The sequence below is a fragment of the Adiantum capillus-veneris genome, chromosome 8 (assembly GCF_014529385.1).
Source record: "Adiantum capillus-veneris isolate H3 chromosome 8, ASM1452938v2, whole genome shotgun sequence".
Taxonomy (NCBI): Eukaryota; Viridiplantae; Streptophyta; class Polypodiopsida; order Polypodiales; family Pteridaceae; genus Adiantum; species Adiantum capillus-veneris.
In genome coordinates, this window is record NC_140938.1 from 168,659,974 (window position 1) to 168,678,253 (window position 18,280).

The 18,280-nt window shown below is 43.3% G+C and overlaps 1 protein-coding gene across 1 annotated transcript; it reads right to left on the reverse strand.

Annotated features, from left to right (window-relative positions):
- Positions 1–15,935: 15,935 nt before the first annotated feature.
- LOC147453322 (uncharacterized) lies at positions 15,936–17,201 on the reverse strand. The gene has a single exon (XM_086519152.1). The coding sequence runs from the start codon at positions 17,199–17,201 to the stop codon at positions 15,936–15,938; it is 1,266 nt and encodes a 421-aa protein (XP_086375278.1).
- Positions 17,202–18,280: the final 1,079 nt, after the last annotated feature.

An 18,280-nucleotide genomic window follows, 5' to 3' on the forward strand; every position in this document is an offset into this window, starting at 1 on the left:
TTTGATGGGTGTTCGGCTCTAGAAAGCGTTGTAGGAAGTTTCCTCTTATGCACTCTTGAAGGCTGTGACTTAGACAATTGGTAGAGACCTCTGTAGGAATTAGTTAGGAGTCGGCCGAGTGTAGGTTGACACCTTATGCTTGCTTCCACGCGCCTGCGGGTCGAGCTTCATCCTTAGCTGACATTACATGTTAGGTGAGTTCTCGCTGTGCTGACGTCCATCGCGGCGTATCTGTCCAGCACATATTATGCACATTCTCACAACTACCAACCTAACCCAAGTGTGCCATGTGCATATACCTTCACTTCCACCTGGCAGGAGTTGTTGTCTACATTACTTAATGTCAATATTTGGTTAAGAAGTTGATACAACCAACCCTGGCATACAAGTCTTTATTAAGAAACCCCATGTGGATCAATATTTTATTAAAAAAAACCCGAGTAAATGATTTCTATGCCCTATGATGTTCACCGCAGGGTTGTGAAAGCTCCTATTTATTGAGTAGTATCTATGTGCTAGTAGGTAGGTAGAAACATATGGTATTAGCTACTCACTGCTCGATCATGATAATCAGTGTTTTTATTTGCTATATTGATCATTCATGTGTGTGGAGAGAGAGAAGGGGCCCGGAAGCAGTCCAAAGATGGACAATGTCCACTAGTTGTTATTGAGACCTATAAGATGAAGGACTGTATCAAGATATGAGCTATGAGCCATGCTCAACTCAAGACATGAGACATAATTTGATGCATCCTTTACTGGGACAAGGATCCAAAGCTATAGAGTTGTCATCAAATTGGAGTACATGATCAAAAACTGTGGCATAGAGTTCTTGGAGAAGGAAGGAAAAAATGCACAACTTAATGTGTCCTCGAATGGGACAAGGATCATAGGTTGTGTTTTCCATACCCTTGCTTGGCCAATTAGAGGAAATATATTATAGATTTCCTTCGAAAGGAAGGCAAAAAAGGCTTAGATGTAGTAAGCGAAGGGCAAGAAAAGGGATTGTCTAGTCTAGAAAAGTGTGTGTGTGTGTGTGTGTGTGTGTGCGTGAATGAGAGAGAGAGAGGCAATAATTACGACAAGTACGTGGATACACAAGGGTTCGATAATGCAGCAAAATATAGAGGGGTGAGAGTATAGGAGGGAAACTAATCCGGAAAGGGTGTATAGAAATAGTATAACTTCCTTTAAATAAAGTTTATCCATACCATATTATGCACTTTCTCACAACTACCAACCTAACCCAAGTGTGCCATGTGCATATACCTTCACTTCCAATTGGTAGGAGTTGTTGTCTACATTACTTAATGTCAATATTTGGTTAAGAAGTTGATACAACCAACCCTGGCATATATGTCTTTATTAAGCAACCCCATGTGGATCAATATTTTTAAAAAAACCCGATTAAATGATGTCTATGCCCTATGATGTTCACCGCACGGTTGTGAAGGCTCCTATTTATTGAGTAGCATCTATGTGTTGAGTAGGTAGAAACATATGATCTTAGCTACTCACTGCTCAATCATGATAATCAGTGTTTTTATTAGCTATGTACTTGATCATTCATGTGTGTGGAGAGAGAAGATGGAAAATGCCCATTAGTTGTCATTGAGACCTATAAGAAGAGGGATTGTATCAAGATATGAGCTATGAGCCATGCTCAACTCAAGAATGAGACATAATTTGATGCATCCTTTAGTGGGACAAGGATATGAATCTATAGAGTTGTCGGCAAATTGGAGTACATGATCAAAAACCGTGGCATAGAGTTCTTGGGGAAGGAAGGCAGAAATGCACAATTTAATGTGTCCTTGAGTGGGACAAGGATCATAGGTCGTGTTTGCCATACCCTTCTTTGTCCAATTGGAGCAAATATATTATAGATTTCCTTCAAAAGGAAGGTGAAATAGGCTTAGCTATAGTTGGCCAAGGGCAAGTAGAGGGATTGTCTAGTTTAAAAAGTGTGTGTGTGTGTGTGTGTGACAACAAGTACATGGATACACAAGGGTTCGATCATGCAGCAAAACATATAGGGGTTCAAAGCCTCAATCATGGAGTAATACAAACAGGCACAAGGCTAGGTATTGGGCAACATAGAAAGAATATGAGACAGAAGCATAGAAATACATAGGGCTGGGCATTGAGCTACGTAGAAAGAAGAGGAGGCAGAAACACGGACATGTGTAGGACTGGCTACCGGGTAGCATAGAAAGGGGAGATGAAGGGAGGAGACAAAAGACAAGGTGTTGACAAGTGAGCAACACTGTTCTGGGAAAAATCATTTTCACAACCAAACACGAGTCCTCTATTGTGCATGTCAGGTAATTGGACAGCCACGCCTCTCTCTCTCTCTCTCTCTCTCTCTCTCTCTCTCTCTCTCTCTCTCTCTCAGTCAGCCCCTCAGTTGCATGGAGCCTGCAACTTTGCCTAGTTGCCAAAGGCTGCTCACCAATGAGAGGATGAGGAAAAGGAAAAAACCCGCTTAGATTTTGAACTAGTTTGCCTTGATTGCTTTAATATGCACATGGTAAGAATTCAAAAAGTGATAATGATGTGGCTCTTACCTCATGGCATAGTTTGTGTTGATGGCTCGTTAACATATCTCTTCGAAGCTTTCACCAAAAGCTCTATGACCTCGCATCACAAATGAAATTTTGCATGAAAATTTGTATGAATGTAAACGGCTCCACATTATAATAAAAACAAAACGAAATGCATTTTGTGCATTTACGATGCTTGTGCCCATAAAAAAAGAAAAAACCATACATATGTATGGTGTGGAGTTGGCACCGTTCTCCACATTTATAATAATACCGTAGGGAGCATGCCCCTCCCTCGCCACTTTTATCCCCTTCAGTGTTGAAGGGGGACTTATGCTTCTCCTCAAATGCTAGAGGGACTTTCTTATTGTAAAACTAATACAGCTTTACAAGGAAGAACTCATTACCAATGTTTTATGAAGACATGTATCATTCCACGTTGCCTTGCCGTGGCATATTGTCAATGTGTCCCTTTGTTGGGCATCACAAAAATTCTTCAGCGTTTGTCACCCTCATCTACAATCTTTTAAATAAAAATGATGTTAATTTATTGTTTTAATGTATACATGATTTAATCTAAGTACTTTTGAGATCACATAAAGGAAATCAAAATACGGAATATAAGTGTACCTTTGGTATCGATCGTGTGGATCGACGCACAATCTTGGATGGAGCTGCTTGTAGACCTTCCTAACATTGTTCCGCCACCTTTCCACTAGTATACATTCTACCATCGTCATCCATTCTGCAACTTCTACAGACATGTTGATTGATGTTGAATTCTCTATATTGTTCTCGTCAGTAGGCTCACATGCACACATACACAAAGTCGTAGTGTTTGGGGCACCCCATTTGACATATGTATTGATTAAAATACGGCCAAGCATGGCATCTTTCTCCAAGATTCCTTGCTTCTCATCTGTTGAAAACAACCTAGAGCTTTCTTATGCCGCCCTTTTGGAGAAAATATTGCAATCATGAGAGAGGCCATCGATTCTAATGTGCTGAGAACAGACCAGAGCTATCACTTCAAATATATTGAAAACTGAGTAGAGATTTCTGGCCTGGCTCCTATGGGGTAAATCGCACAATCAGTCCACACTCTGGATAGGAATCTTTTCGAGAAGTTATGGTGCTCTCTGAAGTGCACCACATTTAGCAAACATGTCAATCGAGGCATTGACAAGCACGATATCTTTTTCAGCAACCCTTTACCAACAATATCAACGTGAATTTTTATGTGCATATTAGCATCTTGCATAGAGCCACGTGCCTTCAAGATGCACACTCATGTGATTGCATCAAGAGAGAGGCCCTTGCTTGATGCAATCAAGATATGCACTCGCAGGTGATTTCATCAGGGCAAATGCCCTCGCTTTGCATGCGTTGATATCTGTTTTCCTGTGCAGTGACACAATATTTTGCCCAAACACCCCGCAACCCTCTTTTTTGATCAGCAGGTTTCACAAGATACATTTAAACAAATTCTGGTTTGTCCAATAATGAGATGTTGCTCTCAAGGTCACGTACACTATTTTAGAATAAAGAAATTACCATCCGGTCCCATGGCCAGGTATTTACAATGTATGTGAAAAGGAGTGCAAATATGAACATAAAAGCTTCTTTTATGTAAAGAGAGATGTAATAGCCTTATTGATAGAGGCACAATATCTTCTCTAGAAGCTTTTGAATATTACTCTTATTGCACAGGCACAAAGTAGCTGAGAGCAACTTGTGCTCTTTCTAGATCTTTTAAAACATTCACACCTTGCAACATAGCCACAGAATTCTCATTCTAAATACTAGCACCTCCATCACATTCAAGTATTAAGATAAAAATCAGGTATCCCAATGTAGAGCATCTTTGCAGAATAATCGTACAGGAGAATCCTCTTACCCTTACAACGGTCCCATGTTCAACTAGAGCCAAAATAAGAAAATCAATTTCTGCTTCAGCATCTGCAATTGCTTGATGCAGGGGATCCATGGAATGGCTTGCTTGGTCAACTTTCTTTCGAGCTGTAGCAACATCTTGTCTCTCTCTCCATCGCTTTCTCCAACTTCACCCCATATGTACTGTCAATGAGGAAATCAAAAACCTTAAATATGTTGACATGATAGCAAGTAGTAAGTAGAAGGGAGCAGGGCCTTACTGGAGTCGTAACAACATACTTGTTGCATACGCATGTCTGTCAGATCACCCTACACTGGCATTGGGCCTAAACGACATTCAACACGAGGAAACAAAAGAGCAAACCTACAACTCATGTAGCAGAGAGCCACACGTGGTATCAACGGGAATCTCCACGAAGTTCGTGGTATTCACTAAGTTAGAGCCAGATGAGCTGCTATCAAAATTCTCTAAGTGATTGAAGCATTGGTAATGTTTAGCAAAGGAGTTAGCTAGCTATGAGAAGAAGAGTGATGGTCTTGTCCTTCTCTTACTGGTAATCTCACATGCCTTCAAGACAGATTTATAGTTGACTGAATGGTGAGAGATACACTCGCTTTGCATCTGCTGAAAACAGTCTAGAGATTTTTGTCCCTACTCATGTTGCGCATATCCCGTAATCAGTGCGTTCCAAGAGACGACATTCCAGACAAGAAGCAGCTCAAGCACTTTCTTATGCTTTCTGAAGCGTACTACATTTGACATACATATCGACCAAGGGAGTGCCAACCACGACCTCTATTTTCAAAATCCTTTGACGAACAAAGAAATTGTGAATTTTTGTGCCATATCAACATCTTATGTAGAGCCACATGCCTTCAAGATGCATGTGTAGGTGATTGCATTTGGACAAAGGTCCTCACTGTGCATCTGCTGAAAATAGCCTAGAGCTTTCTTGTGTGTATCCCGCAATAAGTGCATTCCAAGAGATGTTGTTCCGAAAAAAAAGCTCCTCGAGCACTATTTGTGGTCTCTCAAGTGCACAACATTTGGCATACACATCGACAAAGGGAGTGTCAGCATGACATCTCTTTTCAATAGCATCTGAGTAACAATATCACTGTGAATTGTTGTGTCCATATCAACATCTTGCATAGAGCTACATGCCTTTAAGATAGACACGTAGACGATTGCATATGGAGATAGCTCTCGCTTCACATCTGTAGAAAATAGTCCATAGCTTCCTAGCCCTGCTCCTCTTGTGCATATCCTACAGTCAATGCATTCCAAGAGATGCCGCCTCGAACATAGCTCCTCAAGCACTTTTTGTGCTTTCTCAAGCGCACCACATTTGGTATGCATGCCAAGACAGTGCCAAGTACCTCGTTTTTTCCAACAACCTCCGGCTAACAATATAATCGTGACTTCTTTTTCCCATATCAGCATCTGCATAATGCCACATGCCTTGAAGATACAAGCGTAGGTGATTGCATTTGGGAGAGTTGCCCTCTCTTTGCATATGCTGAAAACAGCCCAAGCTTCCTGGCCCTGCCTTTATTGGGCATATCCCGCGACCAAAGCATTCCAAGAGACAACATTCCAGACAGGAAGCTCATCGAGCACTTTTTTTGTTCTTTATGAAGAACACTGCATTTGGCATACATGTCAACCAAGGGAGTGCCTAGCATGGCTTTTTTTCTCAACAGCACTTGGCTAACAATATCAACATGAATCCTACTGTGCAGGCAAGAAAAGGAGCACAGCTCGTTTTCCCTATTGCTCTCTCTCTCTCCCTCTCTCTCTCTCTCTCTCTCTCTCTCTCTCTCTCTCTATGTGCTGCAACAGAAAATAGTCCAGACTCCAGAGCTTCCTGGGCCTGTCCCTGTTGCGCGATCAATGCACTCCAAGAGACAAGGAAGCTTTGCTGATTCTCTCTACTGCGCAAGCAAGAAAAGGAGCGCAGCTCGTTTTCCCTGTTGCTGACTCTCTCTCTCTCTCTGTCTGTGTGTGCTCCAGTAGAAAATAGTCCGGACTCCAGAGCTTCCTAGCCTTGCCCCTGTTGCGCGATCAATGCACTCCAAGAGACAAGGAAGCTTTGTTGATTCTCTGTGTGTGTGTGTGTGTGTGTTGCAGCTGAAGACTGCACACCAAGGTCTGCTCCACTCCTTTTCCAAAATTAGCTCACTACCTTTCGCCATCTTTTGTTTTTTTCTTCCAATGAGGTGCTGCCAAGTGGCACAAGTCTTCTTTCAACATTCTCAAAAATTATATTATGTAATCAAGGTAAACAATGGAGCTATAGTACGACTCTCTCTCTCTCTCTCTCTCTCTCTCTCTCTCTCTCTACTAACACTATACACAAGCATACACTTGAAATGTTGAAGGAACAAAACATGCAGTAACTTTGTCCCCCCAGACTCATAATTGATCTTCTTCTTTCTTTCTTGCAACACAAGCTAGGCGGCTTTCTCCAACTGTGGTACTCTCTTTTTGCCTCACTATGGCAGGAGCACGGAACTCTCTCTCTATCTTTCTCTAATTAACACAGGGCATCTGAGGAAACTCATTCTCTCTCTCTAATTCTTGTACTCCGTATCAGCTTCTTCCATCTCTTTCTCTCTCTTCGCTATGGAGGACCATACACACCATAAGGATCTCTCTCTCCCTTGCGCACTCACAGTCTCACATTAATGGTGGAGACAAGCACGCACCAGACTTATACTCTCTCTCTCTCTCTCTCACACACACACACACACACACTACCCAGACTCTCTCTCCCCTCCCTCTCTTGGTCCCTTCCTAACTACCTGGTTGGGTCCCCCCCCACACACGCAATTCTATCTCTCTGGAGGCATTCTATTCCAAAAACAAGCCCTCAAAGGGGTAGCCTCAACAGGCAGCAGAGACGCAGCTCTCTCCTCTCTCTCTCTCCCCCCGGTAGTAGCATGGAAAAGCAAGCTCTCAGAGTGCAATAATGCATCTCTCTCTCTCTCTCTCTCTCTCTCTCCCTCTCCGGCACTAGCATGAAAAAGCAAGGAAAATTATCTCTTCGCGCTACTTGCTTTTCTGCACGCCAAGAACAGTGCCACACTACTATAAAAGGTGGTGGTTGCGGTTGCTTTTCTGCATATTTTAGCTTACCTTAGCTTTACCACCAATTCTCAAATCAACCCATGCATGCCAAGTGGCATACCTCCCCTTCCAGTATGGCAGAAATCACTCTTACATAATCAAGGTAAAAAAATAGTGTAAAAGTAGTAAATTTTGGTCTATTTTGTAATATTTCGTCTTCAAAAATCCATAAAAAGGAGTCGTGAATGATTGTGGAAATGATTTTGAGAAAAATTGTAAAGATAATAAAATTTTTCTTTATTTTTCAATACTTCCTCTTGGAAAATCCATAAGGAGGGGAGGATAAAGGGAGAAGGCAGAAGCAGCGACATGCACAGGGCTAGAGGGCAGAAGCAGCAACATATGCAGGATTGGCAATTGGGCACATAGAAAGAGGAGGATGAAGGATAAACCAAAAGGCAAGGTGCTAAGTAGTGAGCAGTAGTGTTTGTAAAAATCATTTTCACAACCATACACAACTCCTTTTTATGGATTTTCCAAGAAGAACTATTGAAAAATAGAGAAGTTTTACTATTTTTACACTATTTGCATGGACATACGCATGGCTAGCCACCGGGTAGCATAGAAAGGGGAGATGAAGAGAGGAGGAAAAAGGCAAGGTATTGAGCTGTGATCAAGTAGTGTTTTGGAAAAATCATTTTCACAACCATACACAAATCCTTTTTATGGATTTTCCTAGAGGAAGTATTGAAAAATAAAGCAGCATTTTACTATATTTACACTATTTTTCTCAAAATCTAAGTGGGATTTTATCTTTTCCTTTTCCTCTTAGAAAAAAATTTCAAATTTCAAAGCGACGCAATTGTAAGACACATTTTCCCTTAATACTGTTGAGCAACCTTTGGCAACCAGGCAAAGCAGTAGACTTCGTGCAACTGAGGGACTAGCTGAGGAACAATGAAGAGAGAGAGAGAGAGAGAGAGAGAGAGAGAGAGAGAGAGAGAGAGATGCTAAGGAAGAGCAAGGGGTTTGAGGAGGGGCCATACCGCTGCCAAAGACGGCGCTGTTTTACTAGTATAGAATAAAAGTCTTCCGATTTTCCAAATGCAAGAAGCTTTTCATTTTCTACACCCTTCACTTTTGCATTTTATATGGAGTTTTTATTTTTTCCAAATTGTGAAGACCTAATCACTTTAGAAAACTATAAATCTACATTAATATTTAGTCTAGCTACTCCATCCAAAACCCCAAAAACCCATTCATTTCTCATATTCGGACAGGATCTTTGAATCCTAAAGAAAAAAAGCCTCCCCCTGCCTCGTCCGCACAGAGCTTCGCCACCTCTGTATCTCTATCTCCACCATCGCCTTCACACAGACGGTGTCTCTTTGTGTTTTTTCCATCATGCTTGTACATATCAATTGTCTCTCTAACTGTGCCCTTACACTGGGCTGTGGCTCTCAACCACAACCTCAGATGCCAAGGCTCTCTTTATCTTCCACTAGAAAGCAGAGTTTGTTCCTAATCAAGATACCTAGCATCACATCCTTACAAAGCCACTAAAAATTGTTGATGAAGCACCATCACTGAAGGACCCTTTGCATCTAGATCACTGCTATAGCAAAAAAAACTCTCTGTATCTACCCGCCTTGGCTCTAACACACGGCATCAAGATTATCGCAATAACAAAAACATTATCTTTGTCTCTGTTGATCTTGGCCCTCTCTCTCTCTCTCTCTCTCTCTCTCTCTCTCTCTCTCTCTCTCTCGTGCACGTGCCATTTCCTCCGATTTTCTCCTCAAAGCCATTAGGACATCTTTGTAGATTTCTACCCAAACAGATGGGTTCAAAATTGAGTAAACTTACTCACTTTGAAATTAAGACATTTGGTGAAGGGTTTTGATTTTTTTATTGTATCCAATAAGAACAGAAAAAATACAAGGTTCATTTTAGTCAAGGCAAAAAGTGTGAGGCAAGTTAAGGCAATGCCCCTTGTGCATGCCAAAAATGAGTTAATGCAAATATTTAATTTAATATTTTTTAAATTTTTATCAAACTCACAATTGTGAGTATATGATTAGTTGGATGATCTGAACGTTGGACATTGGTAGTCTCATATTGTAAATGTTAAAACATGTTACCATATACATGTGGTAGTGATGTGTGTGAACACAATAGGACCGCCGGGGCATTTTTTCCCTCTTTAGGAGGTTTTTTCCCCCGAGCATTGAATATACGCCCATCACTCTAGGGCTATCAATCTTTCCATTGCACACTAAGTAATACACTCTCTATTGTGTGCCTTGAGCTTCCTTCATCTTCTCCAAGCTGTGTGTGTTTCTCTGTAACCCTAATTCCAACAATTGGTATCAGAGCAGGTTGCGTCCTCTCGGGCTTAGTTGCCAGCTGCTCCAGCACATGCCTGCTCACTTTCTCCGATTTCAGTGAGCTTTAGCGAGCGTTCGCATGTCGACAAATATTTCGGGAAGGCTCGTAGAGCTCGTCTGCTCAGATTTTTGATTCAGGCTCATATCGGCCTCTGTTTTCACTACATCCAGTGTTGCAAAGGCTATTTCGTCATTTTGTACAGCGTCTCTGTCATCAGTGCCGTTTTTCGCATAATAGGTGCCTTATAGTCTTCTACGGTTTGTGCTATATAGCATGTGTTGTTCTCGCTTCATTTCTCTTCTTTTCGAGTAGTTTTCACATTAGGTGCAGCATTTACCATGGTTGACAACAACACAGATGTGTTCAAGATGTTTGCTGCTGAGGACACGTTGGATGGGGACAATTACCCCATGTGGGCTTACATGATACAACATGTTCCTGTGTCAAAGGGCGTCTCGAATATTGTGCAGGGCATTGATGTATGTCCTGGTTCTGAGGATGCAGGTGATGTTGAGGATGTTGCAGGTCTTGCTGTAAGGATTGTTGCTGTTAGAGTTGTTTTTCCTACGGCAGAAAAAGCTCGTTGGGATGTAAAGGATGTGCACGCTCATGCATTGATTGCATTTTTTGCGAAGCGCACCATTGTTCCTCACATCCATTCAGCAAAATCTGCAAAACAGGCTTGGGATATTTTGGCTGGTCTTTATGCAAGTCGCAATGAGGCTAAAATTGCTTTGCTGTGTAAAGAGTTGGAGTCGAAGATTATGCATGAGGAAGATGATTTGGATACTTTCCTTGCTAGTGTCAAGGATATCAATGAGCAACTTATTTATGTAGGTGAAGTCATTTCAGACAGTCCCCTTGTCCAGACTATTCTTGATGCCTTACCAGATTCTTACCAAATTTTTGCTAGTACTTGGAGACTTATGACCCAAGGAAATCCAGAAGTTGTCAAGTTTGATGCATTATGCACATTGTTGTTGCAAGAGTCACTTTTCAGAAAAAACAGGACTAGACAGCGTACAGTTGAACAGGCTTTTATTTCTTCTCAAAGAAAGGGTGGTAACAACAATGCAGCCACTTCTTATGGTTCTGCTGTGAGTGGCAAAACTTATGTTCCCAATGCTTCTACTGGCAGCACTTTGTCTGGCAATTCGTCTGGCAATTCTGGTGATAAGGGCAAAAAGAATATGGGTTTCCATTATTGTAAAGCTAATGATCACTTGATCAAGTCGTGTCCTAAGTTGAAGGCCAAAGAGGCTAAAGAATAAAGAGGGTGGTTCCACTGCAAATGTTGGTTCCACTACAAATGCAACCATTGTTGAGTCTTCTGTAAAAGGAGACTGTAATGCTGATGTTGATGCACAATGGGATTTTAGCGCAGAGTGCACTTACAATCCTGTTGTCCATGATGCATGCTTGTCAGTTGCTGTAGATTCACATGTGTGGTATTTCGACAGTGGTGCTACAAAGCACATTATCTCACATCGTGAATTGTTCACCTCTCTCGAGTCTGTCCCTCATGGAAATTCAGTCACTTATGCCAGCAATGCCTCTTATTCGGTTCAGGGAGTTGGAAAGATTGTGCTTATTGCTGCTAATGGCAGTTATTTCACACTTTTTGATGCACTTTATGTACCTGGGATCAAGAAGAATCTTTTGTCTATATCCACACTTGCTAGACTTGGACTTGTAGTCAAATTTGTGGATGACAGATATACAGTTCATGATCTCAGTTTTGGTGATGAAATTGTTGCATATGGCCTTTTGTGCCGTGGGCTATATAAGCTCACTTTGTATGACAAGTGTGGACAAAATTTTACAAATACTGTTGCAAATTCAAGGGCTATTTCAGATGCAAAACTTTGGCATGCACGTTTTGGTCATGTGAATTTTGTAAGTTTGCTGCGTTTGCAAAAATCTGATATGGTTGCTTCTTTGCCGCCTCTTGAAGCACCTGTCAAACATGTTTTTGAAGGCTATATTCTGGGTAAAATGCAGCATTCTAACTTTCCAAAGGATGGTTCAGTTAGGGCCACATGCAGGTTGCAGCTTGTGCATAGTGATGTTTGTGGGCCCATGCAAACTCCGTCCTTGGGCAATGACCTGTACTTCATGACTTTCATTGATGATTACTCCAGGCATGCATGGGTATTTCCTCTTAAAGAGAAGCTCGAAGTTTTTATGTGCTTCAAACAATTTTTGGCTATGGATGAAAATGTCTCGAAATGTACTATGGGCGCCCTCCGTTCCAATCGAGGGGGGGAGTATATGTCTCATGAATTCAATGCATTTCTGGTTAGTCGGGGATAAAACGCCAATGTATAGTGCCTTATACACCTCAGAAAAATGGTGTTGCTGAGAGGAAAAATAGGTCACTTATGGAAATGGCACGATGTATGGTCAAAAGTCAAGCTTTTCCGCATTCTTTTTGGCTTGAAGCCATCATGTGTGTATCATCCACAAACAAAACGTATTCTGGTTTCACGGGATGTAGTGTTTGTGGGAGATTTTGTTCATCCCTTGCTGTCATGTACTAGAGACAGTAATGTAAGCTCCCAGGACATTTATGACACTTTTTTGCCTCTTTCTAGTGGTGGAAATACGAATGTAAGTTCCAATGAGGCAATGTACAGCCTATGGGGGTTTCTAAAAATGTTACAAATCAGCCTATTACTGATGCAGATGTACATGATGTACTTAATGAGGAAAGGGCTGAAAATGAGCAGGCTAGAGGTATGCCAAAATGGCTGGTGCACACTTTGCGTGATAGTAAATTGGATGCACCTTTGTCTAGTCGAACTCGTTCAGGCTCTCGCCATGCATCTTATGCATTAGATTGTTATGCTTTGGTTGTGTCTAGCTTACATGATGTTGAGGAGCTTCTGTCTTTTGATAAAGCATAGAATTCTAAAAATTAGATGGCTGCCATGCAATCAGAATATGATGCACTTATAGAAAATGACACATGGACTTTATGTGATTTACCTCCTGGCAAAAAGGCCATTGGTACAAAGTGGGTTTACAAGTTGAAACGCAAGCCGGATGGTGAGATCGATCACCATAAGGCTCGACTTGTTGCAAAGGGTTATGCACATCAAAAAGGCATAGATTATAAAGAGACTTTTGCTCCCACTTGTTGTATGACTACTGTGTATTTCCTATGTGCATTGGCAGCTCATTTTGGTTGGGATGTACATCAATCAGACATTGTTACTGCTTTCTTGAATGGTGACATATTTGAGGAAGTTTATGTAATGCAGCCTCACGGTCTTTTCATAAAAGGAAAAGAGGACAAAGTGTGCAAATGTAAGAAGGCTTCGTATGGGTTGAAGCAATCTCCTCGTGCTTGGTATGAGAGAGCTGACACTCATTTTGTCAAACGAGGCTTTCGTAACAGTCCAACAAAAAGCACATTGTATGTAAAGCATGAGGATGATGTACTTCTCATTGTGGTTCCTTATGTCGATGATTTTCTGATCACTGGGCCAAATGAGAGACATATTGTTGAATTTAAGGCTGATTTGAATGCTACTTTCAAGATGAAAGATTTGGGGCTGTTGCATCACTACTTGGGTATACAGTTTAAGCAATGTGATGTTGGTATTGCCTTGTGTCATAAAAGTTACATAGAGACATTGCTATGTAAGTTTTGACTTGAGGATTGCAAACCTATTGCCACTCCCATGGAAACAAGTTTGAAGTTGAGTCTACATGATGCTGGCGATCCTGCTGATGTCACTCTTTATCAAACTGTTGTTGGATGCCTCATTTATGTATGGAACACAAAGCTGGATATTCAGTTTGCAGTCTCACAGGTCAACAGATTTATGCATAGCCCATGGTCTAAGCATTGGCAGGCTATCAAGAGGATTATCCGCTACCTTAGTAGCACTTTACATCTTGGCTTGTTTTATCCCAAGGGGGTATCATTGCCGCCAGACTTACATGCTTTTTCGAACTCAGATTGGGCTGGTTGTTTTGACACGCGAGTAGTGTCCACAAGTGGTTTTTGTTTCATGCTTGGCAGTTCATGTATATCATGGTTGAGCAAGAAGCAACCTACTGTGGCCACTTCGAGTTGTGAGGCTGAGTACAGGGCAGTCTTCACAGCTACGATTGAGTGTGTATGGCTCAGACGCCTTATGGCTGATTTGGGTGTTGGATAGGACATTGCCAACACTATCTACACTGACAGTCAGAGCGCATTGGCAATTGCAAGGAACCCAGTTCTTCATGCTCGCACAAAGCACATTGAGGTGCATTACCACTATGTCAGGGAGAGGCTCTCAGCAGGAGAGATCAGCTTGGCTTATGTGCCAACACAGGACAACCTTGCATATCTTTTCACAAAGGCATTGTCTCATGAGAATCTTGAAGCTTCCGCAAAGCTTGGGCTTACTCTCCTTTGTGGACTGATCATGTCCTCAGGGCATGGAGCTTCCCTTTACTCATGTGCTACCTCTTGTTCACCGCATCACTCCAGGGGGGATTTTTTACCATATACATGTGGTAGTGATGTGTGTGAACATACTAGGACCGCCGGGGCATTTTTTCCCTCTTTAGGAGTTCCCCCCCCCCCCCCCCCCGAGCATTGTATATACTCCCATCACTCTAGGCCTATCAATATTTCCATTGCACACTAAATACACTCTCTATTGTGTGCCTTGAGCTTCCTTCGTCTTCTCCAAGCTGTGTGTGTTTCTCTGCAACCCTAATTCTAACAAAACAAACATTCTTTTAAAGTAGATTTTAAAATCTCTCTCTCTTCCCCACATACACACATACATACATATATTTTATTGTTATAAAAAAATTAGTGCTTTCTTGTTTTCTCTCACAAAGAGACTTTTTATAATTAAATTCTTCTCATAGCCTTGCGTAGGCCATATTGAATTTTCACCTTGTTTAACATGCACGAAATCATATTTTTAATTATCAAATGTACTTTCACAATTGCAAAGTTCTAGTAATGTAGATTAGTTTTACTTGCAAATTCTTGACAGTATTCTTGCTGGTGGAGAGCGCATTTGGGTTGAACCCATTGCATAATTCAATTGCTTTTTCACAATCCTTAATGTGCTCCTCCATCTGTTCTACTTGCATACTATCGAGTGAGGGGTTTGCGGATAATTCTTCAAGTTGCTTGCATAGGGTTTCCAATTCAGTTAGCAACTTATTTCATGCAGTCGGGGAGCACCTTCCTGTCAATAAATTCCCTCACTCCCGTTCTCAACATACTCCCCTTTCCATACACTATCATCCACCCAAACCCCCCCCCAAGCCCACCCCGGGGGTTGCACCTTATAGGTATGTAGCTGCATGTATCATGCGCGTTTAGTAGGAGGGTATATTATAGTCTATATCGATTAAAAATTTAAAGGGTCGTCATTTCAATTCAATTTACAAAAAAGATTAAAGGTTTATAAAGAAAGGGGGGCACTTTTATTCCAATCCACAAAATCTATAGAGGGCATATTTTATTAAATTTTGATCGCACTTGATATAGAGGATTTTGTAAAGTGCACCCCTTGAGTCTCCACCTTGATTGTCCTTGCTTGTTGGTTCATGGAGTTTACATGTGATGGTAGCATTGAAGGAAAGAATGAGATGAGCCTTGCTTTCATAGTTAGAACTGCATGTTTAGCAACTATGTCCCACATACGGGTCCACTTTGACGTCACACTAGCAGTAGCACCACTCGGTCCAATGGCTCGCCTCGAATTGCCAAGCTTTTTATCTAAGGTCATTTGCGCCAAATTGTACGAATGTATATTGTTTGCTCCTCTTTCAACAAGCTCACTTAGAGTGAAAAGAACTCGCTACAAAATCCTCAAAAAATTTAGACATTAATGGTTTGCATAAATTCAATTTTTTGAAGCATGTTGCGAGAAGTATAATCAAAAGGGTCGCAGCGTTGTGATTTTTCAACAAGAGTGGAACAAAAAATCCTGATTTGATAGTGATGAATTATCATTAGCGATCGCTTGCATGAAGTTGCGAAACATGGTAAGTGCGGCTAGGAATTGCCGATGAAGAAACTACACCACGTGATCCTGAAGGGGAGCGGGTATTAATGCAGCTGCACGATCTTCGTGAAGCTGCGCAGATCGAAATGGAGGAACCAGCCCTGCTGCTGGAAGGCGCCCACCTCCGTCAGACCGCCGCCGTCTACCACAGCCAGGCACATCACATCCGCGTTGGAGCGCACCGACAGCCTTATCACCGACTCCGGGTAGAAGCCCAGGCAAGCCCCCCGCCAGGCTCAGCTCGAGACGCCCTAGGGAGGCAAGCATGAAATAGAGCTGGTCGCTGATGGCGGTGATGTTGAAGCAGATGTCGAACGGCGCTACAGCTGCCACTGGTACCGTCTGGTTACCGTACCCAACCTTCCGGCGAGAGATCTCTCGTACCTTGCGATAGAGATACGTGGGCAGCCGCGTATATGGCTGCGCTGTGTTCACGCGCATCCTGATGGGCTGCGCCAGCCCTATCGACTCGCCGCCCACCGTTATGTCAATTGCCTCTACGCCATAGTCGCTGCCCATCGCAAACAACGGCGTGCGTGGAAGGGCGGCGGCGCTGACGTTGATTGGGTAGTCGGGGAAGTTCTGGAAGATATAGCCGTTGGGGCTGCTGCCAAATATGATGGGGCCGTAGCTGTTGGATTGGTATTCGGAGGACGGTAGGCAGTAGGCGATCTCGGAAGAAATGCCGGCGAGCTTGGCGAGTTGCGCCGGGAGGGCGAGGCTGCTATTACCAAGCGCCACCACCCCGGCTAAAAGAGGAGAACTGCTGGAGGCGGGCGTGCAGCGGAGTTCAAGGCGGGGAACAGCCACGTCGACGCGGGTGGCCATGACAGGAGTGCGCATTGGGATGTTGAGAGAGAAGGTGGTGATGTTGGAGAGAGTGAGGGTGTCGTGGGCGTTGGCTGAGCTGCGCCGGACAGGCTGGGGGGGTGCGGCGCGGAGCCTGGTGAAGGTGCTGGATTGCCAGGCATGAAAGGTGGCCGTGGCTGCACTAGAATTGTCCTCACTACAGCGCACACTGATTATCGACGCTGTGAGATCCGCCTTCAAAGTCATGGTTTGAGCGGGCGTGCCCAACGGAAGCTCTACAAAGTAGCTATTTGAGTCCGTGTCGTAGCGAATGCTTGCTACCAGCGGCGGCATGCCAGATAACTCCGCCACAACAACGTCGCTTCTGAGTATTACAAGCAGCAGCACAACAATTAGCATTCGCATCTTGCAGGAAGCCTGCAAGCACGAGTACTTGAGCTGCTTCACACATTTTGACGTCGTCTCCATCTCGGCTCCTGGCCGGCTCCCCCTCTGATCTCTCTCTCTCTCTCTCTCTCTCTCTCACATCCCCCTCTCCCCCAGGACTCAGGAGCCCCTCTCCACAAATGTCAACGCGCCATGATGCATCCTCTTGGATCGAGTCCGTTTGCACGTTGGACTGGAGTTTGAGAAAGCGTACTGCGGACGGACACTCAGTCGCACTCCCCCGGGCCCCGATCCACATGTCAACGACGTGATAAGCTGTTAAACCCCACCGAGTCCCGACTCCCGATCAGTACACTCTCGTGAGTACAGCTCGTCTTTTCACAAAAGTGGCAATTGACTGTTGAACTCTCACTTTCAAAGTGGCAAGTTTGCTCCAGCCTCCATTATTACTAACCGGGTCTTTGACTTGTTACCTCTCAGACCACAGGCTCACAGCCATCTATCGATACTGTTATAAAAGGGGGAGGAGGGATTCCCCCCCCCCCCCCCCCCCCCCCCCCCCCCGGCGAAAGCTCCTTGAAGCGGTGGTGTTTCTTGCAGCTCCGGCGACACAGGGGACTGGAGTGCCCGCATTTGGGGGGAGAGAGAGAGAGAGAGAGACTGCGCACATGCGTGTTGCCGGCCGTTCAGAGTAGGCTGGAATATCCACCGACCGTATTGACCTCTTTGCGCACATGCACCGGCGGCAGTAGCCTCATCGGACACCATTGGCCGTCAGTCTGCACACATGCTGCACGACCGGCCCAGATCCGACGGCAATTTCCTCAACCCTAGTTTCCTCCTCCTGTTCTACCCTCATCACATCCTGCAATATTTCACATCATCATCATCATGCAAATCCTGCAAAGGTTATTCAGGTTGACTGCGGAGCCACAATCCCTACAAGCATGTTGTTGCTGGAAGCATGCTGTTAGGGTTTTCACATCGTTTTTTCTGCACGTTAGTAGTACTTTGATGAGCATCGATCTTATTGAAGAAAATAACTAGATACCACAACTCTGCAGTGTATACATGTTACAGAATAAACTAATTGACTGACGTTATTTGTGTCCGTTAAAAGCTTGTTAAAGCCCAACAAATTGTCAATGACCTAAACAATT

What these genes read in the sequence shown, in the direction of transcription:
- LOC147453322 (XM_086519152.1), bottom strand. Translation starts at nt 17,201, where the DNA reads ATGGAGACGACGTCAAAATGTGTGAAGCAGCTCAAGTACTCGTGCTTG.